The 20,379-nt window shown below is 47.6% G+C and overlaps 1 protein-coding gene across 1 annotated transcript in view; it reads left to right on the top strand.

The window, feature by feature from the left end:
- The window catches only part of Prkce (protein kinase C epsilon), a 486,812-nt gene that overhangs the window by 438,013 nt on the left and 28,420 nt on the right, over positions 1–20,379 (top strand). The window contains exons 12-13 of the mRNA XM_051159732.1: positions 13,098–13,236; positions 19,566–19,754. Of these exons, the coding sequence (XP_051015689.1) occupies positions 13,098–13,236; positions 19,566–19,754 (328 nt within the window). The remainder of the gene's footprint in view (positions 1–13,097; positions 13,237–19,565; positions 19,755–20,379) is intronic.

The raw sequence follows: 20,379 nt of genomic DNA, 5'->3' as shown, positions 1-20,379 counted from the left end.
TAGGGCCTTGTAATCTCCAGGTATGCCACACCCTTGTAACTCTTCTACGACCTAAAGGACACTTGGGACCTGTGGTCAGTTTTTCCCAAAAGCAGAGGAATATCTTTCTCCATAGAACTTATCTTACTAATAATGTCTATACCTGTGCCCAAATACCTGCTCTAGTGTGAGGGCCATTCAATGGTGCCTGGCCCCAAAGCTCTTCTCTCAGGATCTATCGAATGGTACTGAGAAATCCACACAGGGATCTAAGAAGGCTGTAGAGTTAAAACAAACAAACAAACAATACAAATCAAGCAAAACAAAAAACACAAGGAAGCATCTGGGTGCGGTGACACACATCTGTACTCCCAGCACTCTGGGAGTCAGAAGAGGCAGGCGAATCTCTGTGAGTTCGAGGCCAGCCTGGTCTACAAAGTGAGTCCAGGACAGCCAAGGCCACACAGAGAAACTCAGTCTCGAAAAAACAACAACAAAAACAAAACCACAAGGAAGCGGTGGCCTGTGAGATAGGAGTAAAGCCGTGACCGCTGGGCTTGCCCTGAGGAAGCCAGGCTCCTGACTCCTTCCATCCCCCACCTGTGACTTCTAGTCCAGCTCCACAGGGCACCTGGGAGTTACATTTGCAGTCCTGTGTGTCCACCTGAGTTCAGTGATGCAGCACTGGTTTGCAAGCTACCCAGAAGTGTCCAGGTTGGAAGAAGGATGGATTTGAATGAGAAGATAGTGAAAGCAAAGACCCAGTGTTCAGATGCCCCCTGGGTGCCCGAAGCCATGATGCTTGGTTGGGTGAGGGGGGCTTAAAACTAGACCTCTCAAGGACATCCTGGAAGAGGAAGCTGTGGAGAACAGGGAGTTTTCTCTGAATGAGGTGTCCTCCCTCGGGGTGCTGCTGCTGTCTTGTGCAAGCGTCACTCGGGGCCACTGCTTTCCTTTCTTGTTTTCCCTGGGGAATTCTGGAAATCCCCTACTGTTTCCATACTTTGAGGTCCATAGCTCTCTTCTTTCCTAAGGCTGTTTTCTGGGCCAGCCTTGGCATGCAAAACGCTGAGGTCTGGAAGGACGGACGATCCTTCGGTGCGATAGCTTCTCCTATCGCATACTCTAGTTCCGGGAGTTTGCTTTCTGTCTGAAATGCTATGGATCAAACCCAGGGCCGTGGACATGCTGTTCAAGTATTCTACAACTGAGATTTATGCCTAACTTATTTACTATTTTTTAATTTGGAATCTCAAAGCATAGAAAGAAAAAAAAATTAAATAACTCTAAGGTAACCGTTCTCAACCTATGGGTCACGAGTCTTTTGGCAAGCGTCTTATCTCCAAAGATATGTGCATTGCAGTTCATAACATTAACAAAGTTACAGTTATAAAGTAGCAAGCAGTAGTAGCAGTTATGGTTGTGGGGGGGCGGGGTCACCACAACATGAAGAGCTGCATTAATAAAGTTGAGAAGCACTGCTCTCTCTTAGGGCAAATGACTGTTCTCCCTAGGCCACAACTTACTAGGCTCTGACCGTCTAGATTGAGGATCGCAGTCACTGACTAACCATGTCTTTTGGTTGCATTTTTGCCTCAGGACTTGAGGCAGCACAGTCTCCCTCCCTTGCTGCTCTGTCACAAATGCTAGTGGCTTAGTGTCGGGTCGGGCTTGCTCCCAGGTCTGTTCCAGCCCTCTTCTCAAACTGTTAACTTTCCTCCTAACGATCTTGCCTTCCCCTGCAAACCTTCCCACGTGACCAGCTAATCATATACCCTGTCAGAAGTCTCTGAGGTAGCTTTAAACACAGGTATACCTGTAGAACTGCTGGTCTGCTCCTGACCTCACTGCAAATCCTGTAGCTCGCTGGGATGCACCGTAAGTGCCAGTAAAGTTATCAAGTGAGTGCCAAGTGAAGCCATCAGATGGAAGCACTGAGAGTATTGTTAACTCACTTAGGTTGTGCCTTCCCTGATGAATTTGAGCCATCTTAGCCTGCCTCATCTTCTCAAGATGTATCTTCCTCTTCCTCCTCCTCTTTCTCCTCTCTTGGCCCATGTGTAGGCATGACTGTAGCACTGCACCCCTCCTCACTAGTGCACGCACATGTAAACACACACACACACACACACACACACACTTCTAATCAGCTGAAACACAACACACAGTCTAAAAGCAAATACCTCCCAAAGCCAAATTAAACAAATACAAATGTGAGCCTTCTTTTCTTAAAAATAATAAAATCTGTTTTCTGTCCCTTCAGAGGTCAGTCCATTTTCAGCTCCCTGGCCTTGGAGGAGGCCTCTGATATCCTCCAAGTAGCCTGAGTGACCTCCTATTTGCAAGAAGACGTGCCTTCCCAACATCCCCCTCAACTTGTGCAGACTTGCATTTGTGTCTCCTCAACTCTTTATGGAGGTCAGGTGACCTGCGAAGGCTGACCACTCTCCTCGCACGTGGGTCTGTATGTGGCAGGACATAGAAGATGGATACTAGCTAGTTTTGGCAGCTTCTTTCTTCTTCTTTTTTTCCCCTGACTTAAGAGCTTGGAGGGTTGCTTTCTGGCTTTCCTGTCTGGGAATGCTGGTCCTTCACTGGCTCCTACAGACCACTTTCCCCAGAATCCAGGCATGGCCCTGGAAAGGTGACTCTTGGCCTTGTGCTGGCATGGGCCTTTCTGTGATGGCAGCGAGTTGGCTAGACTGAGAACCACACATCTCTGAGGCCTAAATCTCTGCTTCCTTCTAAGGACAGTGCCTACTTCCCACTTGTCTTCCCTTGTGGGACTCATCACTCTCAGTGCTCTGGCCTCAGTTCCAAGTCTGCCTCTATATCCCAGGATCCACCTTGAGGGCAAGACTGTGCCGTCTTCCATGGTGTCTTAAGTGCCCATGATAAAGCAGATTTTCATAAACCTCAGATAACATTATGGAACTCGTACATGGCCTGGTGAGTGAGGGATAGCTTATTCCATTAACTGGCTGCCTACTAAAATGGTCTTAGCAGAGGCCCCACCTGGTACTTCATTCCAATATCCAATGAACATTAAGTACCAGGCACATAGCAAGGCTCTGTTGTCTGAGCTGCGACTACAAAGACACGGGTCTTGTTCTCATTGGGTTCATATGAGGGAAACAGTATATAAGCAAGCGGAATAATGACAAGCTGTGACCATTTCTGTGAAGAGAGTGACCACGGTGCTGTGGCTATAACTACAGTCTTCTTCTTCTCCTTCTCCTTCTCCTTCTCCTTCTTCTTCTTCTTCTTCTTCTTCTTCTTCTTCTTCTTCTTCTTTTTCTTCTTCTTCTTCCTACTACTACTAGTAGTAGTAATGATAATAATAATAATAATAATAATAATAATAATAATAATAATAATAATAGGCCATTATTGGGGGCCTAGAAATAGCTCAGTGGTTAATATCACTGGTTGCTCTTGCAGAAGACCAGGATTTGATTCCCAGCACCCGAATACTGGCTCCTGACCATCTGTAACTCCAGTTCTATAGGATCCAGCGGCTGCTTCTGGTCTCTCTGGGCACCAGGTATATGCAGTACACATACATACATGCAGGCAAAACACTCAAACATAAAATATAGATGTTATTTTTAGAAGACAGTAAGGACTAATATTAGGTAAAGAGTTACTGAAGAATCTCCTAATGTTGACTTCCAACCTTTACACTCACAGGCACCCATCTGCACATGCACCCAGCCCCACCCCCACATACACACACATACAAGACAATTCTTTGGATTCTGGGTGACTGAATTTTTCTATGAAAGTTGTAGAGCAGTTTCCCCTCCTGAACAACATGGAATGAAATGTTAAATTACTCCACATGGGCTTTATACAGCAGTATGCCTTTATTTACAATGAGCTATAACTCACTGCCTCACTATCTGCCTCATCTGGCCTGTGAAAGACAGAGCAATCTTAAGAGAGAGCAGGTGGGCCCTTGCCACAGAGGATGCTGAGCAGATGCTCCGCCGGCCATCAGAGCGTTTGCTACAATAGCCGAGGGCATTTAACTAGAGGGCAGTTTGAGTGCACCAGAGAAAGATTGCCTTTCTCTGGATTTCTCTTGAGTGTATTGTGAAATGTGGAGCTGTTTGGTAACGTGTGCCAGGGGCGTTTCCAGTCCCGCCTGCCTAGCCCCACTCAGCCCCCCACACACAGTCTCTTCCCCACCTCCCCCGAGGGGCTGCTTTGTGATGGTCAGATTCTTGGCATCCCTGAAGTCTTTTTCTGATCTCTTATCTCAAGTAACTGCAAGAATTTCCTGTCATCTGTGTGGCACTGAGGCCCAAGCTCTGTGGAAAGAACATTCTAGGGGAATGGAGCTTTCAACACCCAGTTCCTGGTTTACAAATTCAGGGCCAATCTGCTCTCCTCTTTCAGGATTTCAAGTCAGGCAAAAACGCTTCCCCCAGTTTTCCTGATCTGTTGTCTCCTGTGCTAACCATTTTCTAAAATGCCATGTGGTTTGTGGAAGGAATATGGTCTGGCTTTTATGCTTGGGGAAGTTGCCATCAGATTAGAAGAACTGTGTACCAATTGTGAACTGTGACAACCGAGGGCCACCATGAAGAGTGACTTGGGGCTCCACTGACTACCTGCCCTTCTGTACCTGGCTCACCTCTCAGCTTTGACTTGGATCCGCCATCACCCAGTTCCCTTTAGATGATGCTCCAAAAGATGAGCCTCGGCCTAGAACTTTGTTTTCCTCAGTCCTGGCTACTAAACCCAGGTCTACCCCACCACACTTTTACTCTCCAGCTGAGGCAGAGACAAAAAGGCCCTGGGGCTTGCTGGGATTTTTCCTCATTGGGTTAGGTGGAAATAATCCTCCCCCCATGGCAACTTATGCAAAGTAAAGCGTAGTAAATACTTTCTTTCAAAATTAAGAGTGGTTATGGAATCAATAATGTACCCAACTGGAGGTAGCTTCAATTTTGATTGTTTAAAGACCCCGCGAAAGAGCTTTCTCACATCATCCCATCCTTCAGTCATGGCAAGAAAGCCCCAATTAACACAGAAAGTAATGAATTCACAAAGATCCTCTGGGCTGGTCACCCTCCCAGCTAAGAAGCAGCAGTTAGGATTCACACCCAGAACTGTCTCACTCCAATACTTGGTCATCAGAAACAAAGCGGTCAGTGCCCCCTCAGCATCTCACCTCACTGCATGGAGAACTAATAGGTTGAATTCATAAGCTATCACACAGGCGTTGCATACTCACATAACCATACCTCGGAGGCAAGTCACAGAAGCCTTATTTCAGATCACCGTAGATGTTACCAGTGGTCTCTACAGTTCTTTCTTGTCATTTTAAAAGTATTTACCTGGAGCTATCACTCACAGACAGAGAACATACCCGGCCTACAAAAGGTTCCACCCCTAGCATCTCAGAAGAGAAAGAATCAAAACAAATACAAAGCCATCATATGGGGCTGAAGAGGTGGCTCCGCGACTCACGTGTTTTTGCAGAGGATCTGAGTTCAGCTCCTCGGACTCCTATCAGGTGCCTCACATGACCCCAACTCTAAGGGATCCAATGCCCCCCCCCGCCCACACACACATGCTTTTCACTCTGCAGGCACTACACTTCTGTAAGGTAGAAACTTACACACATATCTACACAAAACCCTCTTTTCTTCTTCTAGCTCTCTCTTTGGTTTTTGTCTGTCTGTCTATCTGTTTTTTGAAACAGGGTTTCTCTATGTAGTCCTGACTTTCCTGAAACTCGCTCTGTAGACCAGGCTGGCCTCAAAGTCGGAGATCTTCCTGCCTCTGCCTCCCGAGTACTGGGATTAAAGGCCCATGCCACCACTGCCTGGCTAACAAAATAAAAAAAAATTTTTTTTTAAAACATCTTTAAAGCATATCTTTAAACAAAATCTTTTTTGAGGCAAAGTCTCACTAAGAAGCCCTGGCTAGCATGGAGTTTACTACGTAGACCAGGCTGGTCCCAAACTCGTGGAGATCTGCCTGCTCCTAAGTGTTGGAATCCAAGACGCTGCCACCATGCCTGGCTGAAGCATCCTTTTGTTAAAGGGACAACTTGACCTTGTCCTGTCTCATCACGGAGACAGATGCTTGCCACTCAGAGACCCGTACACTAACGTTTGGTGTTATACTAGTCTCTGCCCTCCTCACGGCAAGCTTATTTTAGGAGCCTCTCCCCGCTTTCCTTCCTTACTGAAGTAAGGAGTATAGTTTATAAGTCAAGCTCCCCTCCCCACCCAAACTAACTGCCTTTATTTTCCTTCTCTTGTCATGGGCTTCACGGGGGATTTTTAAGTACGTTGTTTGGGAATTTCCTTTCTTGACATCCTTTTGAGGTCTGTGCTTCTGCCCCAGGGGAGCCTTGGGGATACCATCCTGCCTCTAACTCAGCCTGTCCCTGTCCGCAGCTGTGACCTCTCAGGCCCCGGGGTGTACCCTTCTTGCCACAGCCTTCTGTTCCCAGCCCGGAGGAATTTGGCTCTGTGCAAACACAGGGAGCCCACCCCACATTCCCTGCAAAGGTGATCATGGCTACCATGCATGAGACTTCAGGCAACTTATGATCCCTTCTGACTCTCAGTTTCCCCATCTGTTTTCAAAGGTGGGTTTCATGATGCCAAATATTACCAGGGTTAGTACAGCCAGGATTCCTGTCTCCCAATAATGAAACAGATATACACTCCAGGCCAAGCTACACTTTTCTTTGTTTGGCTTAATAACCTGAGCCATGCTATCTCAGAGGCAAGATTTGATCACGATCAATGTGACTTCCATTAGAATAATGGCTGTCAGCTGGAGGCCCTGTAAGGCACGCCTGGCATGCGTGGGGACAGTTTGGGCTATGCTGTGTAGATAAAATTAGTAATAACATGTCACGCTAGGACCAGGGATGGCACTGAACATTGTGCAGTTCATACTACAGCCAGCATAACCGAGAAGGTTCTACCAGAAGGCCGAGGCTGAGAAAACCTGGACCAGGCTAGGACTAAGGGTCTGCTCTTAACTCCGTGGTCCACAGCCACTATCCTTGCAGCCCTCTGAGTAGCCAGGGAAAGGGGTGTGGCTCCTGGGAAATTCTCCCTGGTCCTCAATCTACTGTGGCAGCCTGGAGGGCCTTCCAGGGATTCTGACTGAGGGGCACTTCTGGGAATGGCCTCCTAGAAGCAAAGACGCTTAGGCACGCGGGGCCAGCAGTATTTGTTTTAATTTATAAACGAGTGCATGTCATGTGTGTTCAGATGCCCAAGGAAGCCAGAAGTGGAAGTCGGGTCCCCTGGGGCTAGATGGAGTTACAGGTATTTGGGAGCTGCCCGATGTAGGTGCTGGCATCTGGATTTGGGTCCTTCAAAAGAACAAGTGCTCTTGACTACTGAGCTGTCTTTCCTGTTCCAGGATCACCCAGATTCCTTAGTGTTGTTCCTGAGAGTCTAGTCAGACAAGAGAGAAGAACAAAAAACAGGGGCTGAGAGGTGAGAGATGATGTGCTCATTAACGGGAGATGATTTGAAAACTCCAGAAGAATCCATGGCAAAACTTCTTAACAGAAACCAAGAAAATTCAATATAATGGCAAGATGCAATGGAAAGATGCAATAGAAAGAATTGCCTCATCCGTGGAGAGACTGGAGGTGTAGAGCAATGGCTTGCAGTCCTAAGAAGCAAGCTCGGGGACAGTTAGCATAGCAGCAGTACTTTCAGTCAGACCCAGGGTTCCGCCATTCCTAGGACTTGATTCTTGTCTTCACGGTTAATAAGTAGCCGCTCACACCATACATGGTAACCTCATGCAGGACAGGAGAGAGAAATGCATGATTGGCTAGAACTTAGTCACATATCCCACGCCCAGCTCCAAGGTAAACTTTGAATTCTAGTTACAACTGCACAGCTTTTTAAAAAAGTAGCATTCTCTTCCTAAGGAAGCAAGAGGATGTTGGGACAGTCAGCAACCTGCCATAGAATGTAGCAGGAAAGCCTCAAGATCTATGTGAGAGAATACCTGAAATCCTTCTAAAGGGCACAAACAAGATTTGAACAAACGGAAAAACAAATAGAATTATTGGCCAAGAAGATTCAACATCATAAAATGTCAATTCTCCACAAGTTAATTTATAACTTTAAACGTGTTCCCAATAAAAACAGAATCAGGATTTAAAAAGATAAACAGACAATTCTAAAGTTCATATGGAAAATAAGCAAGAATCGGAGAGCTAAGAAAATTTGAAAACGGAGACCAGGCCCACCAAGTATTAAATAACTATAAATCTATAATAATTAAAAAGCATGCTATAGAGAGGTGTTACTGTGCGAATGGTGCAGCAAATCCTCCATTTGTATATGGAGATTTGCTATTCTGTTAGGGAAAGATAACTATTAAGCATTGTATTGCTTCCAGATTTCTAGGAACAAGGAGACTGAGCAGTGTATCTCAAACTTTTGTCAGAATAAATAAACGTACCACAGATTTATGGTTATAAAATGAAAGTGAAGTAAGTGAGAGAAACGTTGATAGGATACATATATTAATTGAAAAGGAAAAGTTTTCAACTCAAGATATGAAATCCAAAACCCATAAAAACTAAATATTCACTCAATTAAGTAAAAACAAATGATATTAGTAAAACCTCCATGAGCCACACCCACAGTCAAATAATGATCGTGATAAAGTGTTTGCAGTTTTCGTCCTGCACCAAGTCTGGGTCCTAATGGAAAAGAGCTTCTGAGAATCAGCAAGGAATGCCACAGTGAAAAGAAGGCATGTGTACACACACACACACACACACACACACACACACACACACACACACACACACACACCTCCCTCCTTAACACATGGGAGCAAATGCTCAAACTTTAACAGTGTACTGAGATACTATTTAACCTTAGCACACAAACTGAACCTTGGCAGTGTAGCGCATTGGTAGGTATATAGAGCAGTGGCGACACTGCCATCTGTGGCCAATGACAGGTCAGGTGTTTTACTCTCTAAGGAGGGCAGCTTGGTGACATCAACCAAACCCACATTTGTGCTTCAGATTCAAAACCATCTAGGAAATGCACCCAGTTCCTTGACATACGTGTAAAGCGTCTCATGCATGAGATTATATGGCTTGTGAGTGAAATAAGAATTAACTATTTAAGGGGTACTGAGGACCTAGGAGTTGTCCAGGAGGAAAGACTCTCCCCTGCCCCCCTCACCCTTCCCTTGTCCCCTCATCCTGCACCTGCTCTGTAGCTGGATGTCCAAGAAGTCAGACCTAGGCATCCTTCCTCCCACCCTTCCCTCCTCCTAGAGAGGCCTACAGACTCCTGCTGTGCCAGCAGCAGAGAGACTTCTGGGAAGGACTGGGGCAGGAGAAAGCCAGGGTCCTGAGGGAGCCACTGCTGGAGAAGAGAAGGGAGGAAGCCGGGAGAAGTGGCACTTCCTCCCCTCCTCATGGAGAAGGACATCTCCTCTTCCCTCGGCAGGCATGGCTTGGCTTCCCTGAGGATCCTGTCTGCCAAAGCTGTCCCCACCACCACCCCACACGGCTTCCCCTGACACCCCTGCACCAGACAACCTTGTCACAGAGGGAGAGGAGTAGCATTTCTGTTAGCTGTCAGGCTGGCTCCCAGGGACTGGAAGTCACCCGCTCACTCTTCCTGTGTTTGGTTTTGTGTGCAAAGTTAAGAATTTTCAAAAATTCAGATATCAGAGTGGGAATGGGAGGACGTGGCTGGAGGTAGGATTGCATACATCAATGGCTACAGGGTGCGAAGGAGGGTTTTGGCTAGGGCCAACCCAGGTCATAGCCAAGGGCACCCGTAGGACTTGCTCATATCTGACAGCAGCTGGGTCAACTTCTTCCCTAGGGAGAAGACAGGGCAGGAAACAAAGAGGCCAAGGAGGAGTGAGCTAGAGAAAGAGGAGAAATGACTGACGGGCTGCCCCTAACTACCTGTGAGAGAGAGACATGGCGCCTGGTGGGTGCCTAGAGGACTCAACCTAGCAACCTGAGTAAGACCAAAGCCAGGCTTAGGCTGCCTAGAAGTATTAGACCGTCTTCCACTCCTGATGTACTTCTGTGCCCAGAGGCAGTGCCTTGTTCAACCCACACCAGAGAAGATGCTTCTTGCAGTTAAGAATTAAAAGGCCAGGCGGTAGTGACACACACCTTTTATCCCAGCACTCAGGAAGCAGAGGCAGGAGGATCTTTGAGTTCGAGGCCAGCCTGGTCTACAGAGCAAATCTAGGACATCCAAGGCTATAGAGAGAAACTCTGTGAAGAAGAAGAAGAAGAAGAAGAAGAAGAAGAAGAAGAAGAAGAGGAGGAGGAGGAGGAGGAGGAGGAGGAGGAGGAGGAGGAGGAGGAGGAGGAGGAGGAGGAGGAGGAGGAGGAAGAGGAGGAGGAGGAGGAGGAGGAAGAGGAGGAAGAAAGAACAACAAGAATTACAAAGGCTCACTACTGGAAAATAAGCACATTTGCAGAGTGAGAGTGTTGGAGCAGCCCGTCCTAAATGAAATGTCACCATCAGCCCCTCCCCTCAGGACGCAGGGATCTATATGGAATCAGAAGTGGAAAGATTTTAAGAGTCAGAACTGACAGATGGCCCCAAGGAACAACGTCTTCTAAACATGCCAGGACTGGCACACATGTGACCTCACAGAGACAATAGCAGCACATACAAGACCTGCACAGGCCCAGCACTGAGAGCAGGAAGTGGACAGAGGCTCCCACCGCTAACCAAGAAGCTATTAACAATTGATACCCACTGGCAAAGGGAAAATCTGTTCTTTCTGGAGTGTCAGTGGGTATATGAGCCACACTCCAGGGCAGGGCCCATGCCCAGACGTAGCTAGCCAACATTAAAGGACTTCAGTGGTATTTTTGTGGCATTTTTGTTTCATTTTGCTTTGCTTGGACTTTTTTTTTTTTTTTTTTTTTTGGTCTTCATTGGACTTTGCTTGCTTGGTTTTTTGTTTTTTGTTTTTTTTCCTCTCTCTCCTTTTAAAGAGATAATAATTTAGATGAGTAAGGAGGTGGAAGTGGTTGGAGGAGGAAAAATATGATCAAAATATATCATATGAAAAAATTAATTAAAGGAATTATAAATCCTTTATAAGAATTATAAGCCCCTTCAATGGCACCCTAAAGGTTTTAAGGGGTACTTGGAGCACAGGCACTGTGGGTGTTTTATCTGGCCCTGGAAGGGTCGGAGGGCAGAGGAGAACCGCACAGGGTTGAGACAGCATCTTTCAGAGCAGGAGATCCTGGTCACCTAAAAGAAAGCACTTACTTCCTCCCTGGTTTGGTTCCTTACTTCTACCAGGGTAACCTTGGCCACAAAGCCTGCTCTTTTGAGCTCATGGTCCGAGCAAGAGTGCCGGTCTTGGAAATCCAGAGGTAGGCGTGTAACCGACTCAAGCAGAAGCTTTGCTTTTACTCCTCGCTGTTGCCATCTTTTGACTGTCATCTGAGCCTTGTAAAGGCATCTCTGCGTACTACAACATGGAGGAATGTTTGCCTCAGCCAGTCCCACTTGCCCAGGTCCCCAGTAACAAAACTTCAAGGGAACTGTCAGGCCTCCCCGGTCCCTCCAACTCAAATGTTCCGTAAAGGAGACGAATAAAATGAGATGGAAAACCTTCACCTTTCACACATTTCATCCTATTAGTCCTTCAGACAAGCATACAAACAGTGTGTGATCCTGACCTGATAGCTAAGGGACCAGCCCAGTGTGGTGACTAATCCAGGGCTACGCCACAGCAAGTGAGGAAACCGTGGCAGCCTGGATCCTAGCCCAACATTGATCCTGCTTTCCCACCCCAGCCAAAGCTGAGCCTTGCCCTCAGTCCTGTGCCAGGGCTGGCTGGGGTCAGGAGCTCACCCCAGTGGCCCAGATGGTTGGCCTCACTCTTCCTTCTGTAAGAGAAGCACTTTTCCCTGTGCTTTCTTCGTTCTCAAGGAATCACAGCTGTAAGCAGAAACAGGGTCACAGATACAGCTCGGGCCGGTCTGGGAGCACTTCCTGTGCTACCTCCCCTCCCATGGGATGCTGGGAGCTCAAGTTTACATGCCAGCAGGGGCAAAAGCACCACCCTTCCTGACCTCTGCTTGTAGGGGAAGAAGCCGCCTCTTTGAGGCTCACCTCAATATCCTAGTAGCTGCTGAGAGAGGCACAGGGCGGTAACCGACAAATACTGTAGATTCATCTACAGTGCAAGGTCTGGGTTTGCAGGACATGTGCGTGCACATGCCTGTGTGTCTGTGTCTCTCTGGGTGTGTGTGTGTGTTGGGGGGTGGTCTTATCTAGAATCCTGGTTTTTAGCCAAGAAATCTTAGACCCCTGGAGTGTTAAGAGGGCCACAGAGGAACCACCTTGCTGCGGGCTGGTCTGCTCCTGTGACTCTCACCCGTCCTGTACAGATCCTATATCAGAGCTGCGTTATTTCCCTCAGCTGCTACCCCCAGAAGATGAAACCTTGCGCGCGCCGTGCTCCCGCAGGCAGGGCTCAGTCCCCTCAGCATGGAGTTCAAATTCCTCTTCCTGGCATCCCAAGCTCTTTGAGGTTTACTCCTCCAGCACCTCTGCTGTACCCCTGTCCTCTGGTCTCTGTGCCTTCAATTCCTCTCCCCCAGCCACCCCTGAGGCGCATTGCTGCTAGGCTGTTTTCACTGCTCGCACCAGCCAGCCTTCATCTCCTGCTCTGGAGTCCAGCAGCTCAGACTCTGGTGCTTGTGGTTTTTCTCTGGTTTGGTGGTGTTGAGTTATGTCAGTCTGAAGGATGGAGCCAGAGAGAGACCAACTCATTTCTCACAGCAGGCTCTAAATGACATGAGTGCTAACCTAACACCGTCCCGAAGCTGTGGCCGATTCTGTCTTACTGAGGAGCTGTAAGTACTGTTGAGGGTTGACTAGCTGGGCGATGGCCCTAGACTGAAGTTACTTTGAGGCAGGTCGAAACCTCCTCCAAGACTCCCTTTCCTGGATATTTCCCTCTAAATCAAGAAACCTCTGTCGTGCGCCTATGCACGCGTGCGTGCGTGCGTGTGCGTGTGTGTGTGTGTGTGTGTGTGTGTGTGTGTGTGTGTGTGTGTGTGTCTAACCATGTGGCCTCAACCTGTGTTGCAGGGATTTGAAACTGGACAACGTCCTCTTGGATGCAGAAGGTCACTGCAAGCTGGCTGACTTTGGAATGTGCAAGGAAGGGATTCTGAATGGCGTGACGACTACCACATTCTGTGGGACTCCTGACTATATAGCTCCAGAGGTAAGCCCCGTGCGCAGGGTTAGCTTCTCCCCGTTAGAGTCATAGAGGAGGCAAATCCCAGTAAATGCCGTGCATCTGGGGGTCACCTGGGGGTGCTAAGTGAAGGCTCTGCAGACACAGGATGAATCCTAGGAAAAAGAAACAGGAAGGGAAATGGTTTAGGGATTTTTTTCTGTAAGGATGAGGTGGCAGTGAAGACCGCCTAGGTGAACTGAGGGTGACAGGCTAGTCCTACCCATGCTTGGTTGAGTCCTTGCTAAGTGTCATGCATTCATCCTAGTCCAGTGCTACCACCAGAGCCAGGACTAAGAGAAACTGGCTGACTTGCAGGAGAGTTTGTACTTCCTGCTAATCCGAACCAGTGAAAGCCCACTCAAGAGGCAGCAAATGCTTCACTGGATGTAATCCCCACAGCAAATCCAGGAATGCTTTGCCATCTCCACTGAGGTTGTAAGTCTACAGAGCAGGCACGTGCATGGAGCAAGAGGACCATGTAAGCAAAGGTCAGAGGTGTCCCCTGTGTGCCTCGCCAGGGGGTCGCCCTATGTGTGCACACTGTGAGGTGTCCGAAATTCAGCTTTGTCCTTTCAGAGCAGTCTGGCCCAAACCAAGAATTCCTTAGCATGAACAGTTTAGGCTTAGACATTCAGCCACATAGCCCCGTAGATGCTTGGTTAAATGCATTCCATGGTTTTGAGACACATGAGATGGGAGGGAGGTACCAATCCCACTAAGCATTGGCTGTGTGGAAAAGCGCCCTTCCACAGGACATTGTTTGAGCACCTGCCTGATGAAGCGACGTGGGGACGGAGAGCTGACTGAGACTCTGCTTGCTCTTCTAAGGGAGCTTGTTGGTCTAGACGGGGTGACACATGAGGGACCTGAAACAGGAGATTGCCTCTGGGTGTGGGAAGGCTTCATACAGCATCTGAAATAGAGAGATTGAATTTAAAAAAAAATACATTTTAGATTTCTTTTAACCATAGGGATGAAGAGAGCAGTGTTGAAAACAAGAAGGATCAGAGTGGGAGGCTCACAGAGAAGGAGGGCTATTATCTATAGGCTGTGGAGCCTCTCAAGGCGGAGTCTGTGCTTCTAATCTGGGTACTGCTGTGCCCAGCACACAGGTTCTAAATAATGGCAATTAATTAATTAATGAGACATTTCAACATGAGGAAAAACCAAAGGATGAAACATCTCGGCCATTTCCAGGAGATTTAAATAACATAACTAGAGAGCTGGCAGGATGGCTCAGCAAGCAAGAGCAGTTGTAGCATGGGCCAGCCAACCTGAGTCCAGTCCCCAGAACACACTTAAAGATAGAATGGGAGGGTCAACTACTGAAAGTTAATCTCTGACCTCCATGTGTGTACCATGATGTGTGGCCTCTACACAGACACACAGACAGACAGACACACGCACACACATACACACACACACACAGATAGACAGGTACACACACAGATAGACACACACACAAAGAGAGATAGACACACACACACACACACACACACACACACAGAGACAGTCAGACACACACACACCACTCCAATAAAATAAAACAGCATTTCAAAATAGTATAGACAGAGTAAAAGGTTTATTAGTGCTTGTAATGATGAACAAAATTAGAATAAAGGAGCCAGGAATATGACCTCAGTCCCATACAATCTATTTACTGACTACGGATTTCCTTAGAGGTGAGTCTTCATCATGTCCATCCTGAGAAGAAGGCAGCCACATGGTACACATTAACACGCTGTGCAAGGCCTTCACGGTGCACACGTAGCAACTGTGTAAACCAAACATGGCGGTGTAAGACTGTAATCCCAGCACCCAGGACATAGAAGCATGAGACTCAGGAGCTCAAGGGCATCCTCAGCTGCATAGTGACTCCGAGGCTACCCTGAGCTTCCCGAGACCCTGTGTCACAAAATATTCAAATTACTCCAATCTTAGTGAACTTGAACCGGACAGCTGGAGGATGAAATTGCTTACATTGCATATTTCTTTCTGGGAGTTAAATTGTTAGATAGCGTGTATGTCTCCTGGAGTTAGAGCTGCTTTTCCAGAACATTCCAGATTCTCCCATTCCCTTGAGCTAGGTGTGGTTATAGGTACATCTGTAGGGTTCACTTGTGTTCGTGGGTTGTGGTGAGCAGCTTTAATGGCCTCCAGCTTGGAATCGGAGCCTGTGTGTCTTTGTTCTGAAATGTGAATACTTCCTCTTTAGGATACTCATCTAAAAATGTTTTTAAGTGCACAGGAAAGGATTCACTCTGTGCTTTTTATGTAGCCACTTACAGTTTGATTGCACTATAATACAGCCCGTGAATGGCTGGCTAGGCTTTTCTTTAAGAGATGGGGACATTGCCTTTGTGTCCTTGTGATGATGTTTACCATCTAGTTTCAGAATTGATTCTCAATGCCGTGTGCATTGATAAAGTTTCTGCGAAAACAAAACAACAGCCACCACAAAAGGGCAGAGTAAAAGATAGGCCTTCAACAATCTGTCCCCAAGTCAGGCAACACAAGTGGGGCCAGGGAGAGCTCAGGAGTGAGGCTGGTGGGCCCAGCAGCTAGTGCCCGGCAGAGCTTTGATCTTCTTCTGTTAACGTCTTCCCTTAGCAGAACACCAGCAGAGCGTCAACGTGCAAGGAGAGAGAAATGGCCGGAGGGACTCTCCCCTGGGACTTACTTTCTCATCTTCTGCATTCAATCTTTACTAGGAGAATCTCCCATTCCTGTCCCTCTGTAAGCCAACACCACAGTGGTCAGAGGGTTAACAATGGTTAAGAATCCCCCACCCCCAAACATGCACTTTCCAGTGAAGGAGAAGCCAGCAAGATTCTTGGGTGTGCATCACACAAGGCTCCGTAACTCCTCCTGCCCACTCTCCTTTGAGCCCACTTACGGAATTGCTACAACACTGGAGATGGCAAACAAGTGCTGGCCTTACAGTAGGCAAATGACAGATGATAAAGAAAGGCATGGCCGTCTTGGCAAGGGCTGGCCTTCACGAGACCCTGTGTCATAAAATATTCAGACCTGAGTGAGCTTGAACTGGACAGCTAGAGATTGTTTACATTGCATATTTCTTTCCTGGTCTCGGGAGTTATATTGTTAGATAGAGTTTCTACATAGTTCTTTTTTTATATACTCTCGGTATAGTCAGATCTATGTAGATATTTCTATAGCCATATAGATAGTGGGGAGATGAAATGAAGTTATGCCCCTTGAGCACTTCCTACAGGGCACAGCTCACAATAAGGGCTGGCCAAGTGTCCCTCCCTCCCTCAGTCTCTTCACTGTTGGGCTGTATCCTGGGGTTGAGTCCAGACCTTCCCACAGTGTCCCCGTGTCCCCTCGATGAAGTCAGGGAGTGTTTCAGAGCCACGGGTTCCGGTCTTTCCCATGGGAATCCTAGTGCCTGCCCTGCCCATCTCAGCAAGTTGCTTTAAGGCTCTAATGGGATTAAAGGTGGGAGTGCCATTTCTGAAGAAGTTATGCACTTACTCAAGTAGGAGAGGCTAGCCCTGAAACCAGAGCCACCTTCTGCGGGATCAGCCCTGCCAAGCCGCCTCTACCCACCTTGCACCCCTGGCCGACCCCTCTGGCACCTTCGCCTCTGATTTCTCCACACCTGGCCCTGCTCTACAGGAAATGGTTATCAGTTCTGGGCATGCAGAGCTACCTCCTCACCGGATTCATTGCTGGCAAGGTGATTATGCCAAGATAATTAGATCTGAGCCTAAAAAGGAATTTTACAAAAGAGTCCACCAAAACCAAGGCTCAGAGGGAACCCAGGAAGGCTGAATATGGCCACCCTGCCATTGCTGTGGCATCATCCAGTGTCTTGCCGTAGAAATGCCACCAAAACCACAGATGCAGATGCCAGCCATCTACCCAGAAGTGGCTAACGCGGTCATCTTATCAGCTAGAGCCCATGAGCTGCAGAGTCAACAGGGCACACTGAGTAAGAGGCACACAGTGGGAGGTGCGAAGAAGTAGTTGTGTCTTGGGGACATGACCAGACTGGCCACAGCAGCAGGCTCTGGAAAATGATAGGGACTAACTTTGTTGTGCTTTCCAAATGCTCCAGGGGGGAAAGCTGTGAAAAGTGTCTAAAAATTCGGTATTATAAGGGGGGTACATAACGCCAACCTTAGGAACAGGCAAGACCTTAGGGTGTCTGTCATAAGGATCGGAGAATGCCAGGGAAAGCTGAAAGGGCTTTCTGGAAGAGATATGGCATAGGCATAACCTTGAAGGACAGAAGCCAGTAATACCAAGGGGACTCAGTAAGCCAGGCTGACTACCAGGTCTCAGGAAGCTTTGCCTGGGGCCCCAGCCAGCGTGGCCTATAGTTCTGATTTTACAGATACCCTGAATTAAGCCCGGACAGAGAACCCCCAGATGCAAAGGAAATGGGTTATCAGTCAAAGATACTTTAGAGGTAGCTGCATTTTTCTCACAGTCTTCTTCATCCCAAATTGAGATGGTTTCTAAATATGTGTGTGCTTGGTGTCATTAGGTGCTGCTACCAGATTCTTTCTGTTTAATCTCAAGTGGTTTGAGCTTGCTCTAGAAAGGTGTTTAGCATGGGCTCATCCTAAGCTAATTCTCTGACTATTCATTTGGCCAGATAAACCTTGGCTGGGAGGAAGGAACATTGCTGAGACTGAGTGGCCATTGTCAAAGATAAAAATAGTAAGACAGCCATGGAACTGAGTAAATGTTGCCTTTAGCCACAGGGATAACATTCACTCGCAAGGTTGGCCCTAAAGTGTCTTTTATTCTCCTGATGTAATTGTATCTTGGAGGCTTACTGCCTCTGTCTGCTAACCTAGGCCTAGTCCTGGAAGCTTCTAGCCTCCATACAATCTAACCTAGACCTAGAATGTTTTCAGCCTCTGAGACTTCCTGCTGAATAAGCTCACCCTTTCTAGTTCTTCCTGAACTCTGGAGACTGGTGTAACTCAGCTGTTCTGGCTCAAACTCTTCTCCAAGCTGACTGGTTCAATCTGGCTTCTCTCAGTTTCTCACTGAATTGTTCTGCTAGGTCTCAAACTAACTCTAGCAATCTGTTCTAATCTTCGAGCTCCTTCTCATTCTCTGGCTCCTTCTGTCTTTACCTGTGTCTAGCTTGTTCTCTCTCTTCAGCCTCTCTCTGTAAAACTCTCCTGGTAAAACTGCCTCTGAATTCTATGAAGTGAACTGTCACGAACTCAACCCCGCTGCACTGCCTCTCAACTCACTCTAAATGGAACTGCCTGAACATCACTGACTAGAACCCAGAGATCTACCTGCCCCTGTCTCCTGAGTGCTGGGATAAAGTGTGTACCACCATGCCTGGACCCCTAAGCTTTTCTTTACTTGAAACTTGCTCTATAACAGGCTAGCCTTGAATCCAGATCTGCTTGCCTCTGTCCTGGGATTAAAGGCATGTCTGTATTCTAGCCCTGTGACACAGACATGTGTCACACATGTGTCACACAACCCTGTGTCTTTGGATGTGATCTCTTGCCAGAGCAGCTATGCTCTGAATTAAAATTCCTTCATAAGAAAAGGACACGTCCTGGGATCTGTAGGGTCTACCCAATGAGAAGTTCATTGGTGAGACTCTGAGAGACTGATTTTACTGTCATAGATAAGTGCACAGTAATCCTTTCTGGGTAGAGCACACGGGCTGAGGGAGATGGCTTTTCTGTTGTTTCTTTCCATAGAGCACAGGACTCAGGTAAAGTTGAGTGTTGTCATCACTTAAGGAATGTCAGCTTTCAGGTTCAAGCCAAGCATGGCAGCGCACACCTTTAGTTTTGGCACCCAGGAAGCTGAAGCCGGCAGATCTCTGTGAGTTGGAAGCCAGTGTGGTTTACATAGTGAATTCTGGTCTTGCTAGGGCTACAAAGTAAGACTCTAACTCAAAGGAAGAAAAAGAAAAAGAAAAAGACTGCTCTCCTTTCCACATGGTTAGTCAGCCTGCCCTGGCTAGTGTGCTGGGGCCTGAGAACTCGGCCCGTCCCTCTCAGCTCCCACACCCGAGAGTTCAATGGTCAACTTGGGCTTTTTTCTTTTGAAAGTGGCCATAGTGCAAGTCAAGAGCTTTACCTGACATTCAAACAAAGAAGCAGCCTTTTGTTCCCACCAGAATTTAGATGGTAGATACTCCCTGTGGAGAGAGGATGGTTGACCTTCTACACTCAGTCCATTCTGAAGATGGTGGCGCAAGCTGGACAGGAGGGCACACACCTTCCCACAAGAGTTGTTGGCAGGGTTGTTGCTGGGGTAGGGCTCTTAATGATCCCTGACACTGCTTGTTTCCTGAACAGATCCTGCAGGAGTTGGAGTATGGCCCTTCAGTGGACTGGTGGGCCCTGGGGGTGCTGATGTATGAGATGATGGCTGGGCAACCCCCCTTTGAAGCCGACAATGAGGACGACTTGTTTGAATCCATCCTTCATGATGACGTGCTATACCCTGTCTGGCTCAGCAAGGAGGCCGTCAGCATCCTGAAAGCTGTGAGTCACTGTCCCTCACCTATGGCCCTGCTCCCTGGGGGCATTCTTCCCATCTCTTCCTCCCCTCCTCTGTGTGTGTGTGTGTGTATGTGTCTGTGTGTGTGTGATGTCTGTGTGAGCTGTGTCTGTCTCTGTGTGTCTCTGTGTGTGTGTCTGTGTGTCTGTGTGCATGTCTGAGTGTGTGTGTGTGTGAGCTGTATTTATGCCTGTGTGTGTGCCTGTGTGTATGTATCTGTGCATGTCTCTTTCTCTGTGTGTGTGTGTGTTTGTACATGTCTGTGTGAACTGTGTGTCTGTCTGTGTGTATCTGTGCATGTCTATGTGTGTGTTGTCTATGTGTGTGTCTCTGTGTATGTATGTATCTGTGCATGTCTGTGTATATCTGTGTGTGTGTGTGTGTGTGTGTGTGTGTGTGTGTGTGTGTCTGAGCTCACAGTCCTGCCTTCTGCCCCTCTTCAGAATACCCCAGAGCTCAGTAGTTAACTAGCCACATTCACAAGACCAGCCCTGTTCAAGAGCCCTCGCACAGTCCTCACTTTAGTCTATATATTTTATGAAGAAAGTTGACTGTCTGTGTGGCAGATGGGGAATTTGTAGCACTTGCTATAATATACAGAAGTCATGA

This window comes from Acomys russatus, chromosome 1, assembly GCF_903995435.1.
Source record: "Acomys russatus chromosome 1, mAcoRus1.1, whole genome shotgun sequence".
NCBI lineage: Eukaryota > Metazoa > Chordata > Mammalia > Rodentia > Muridae > Acomys > Acomys russatus.
This window is presented reverse-complemented; position numbering and strand designations above follow the sequence as displayed.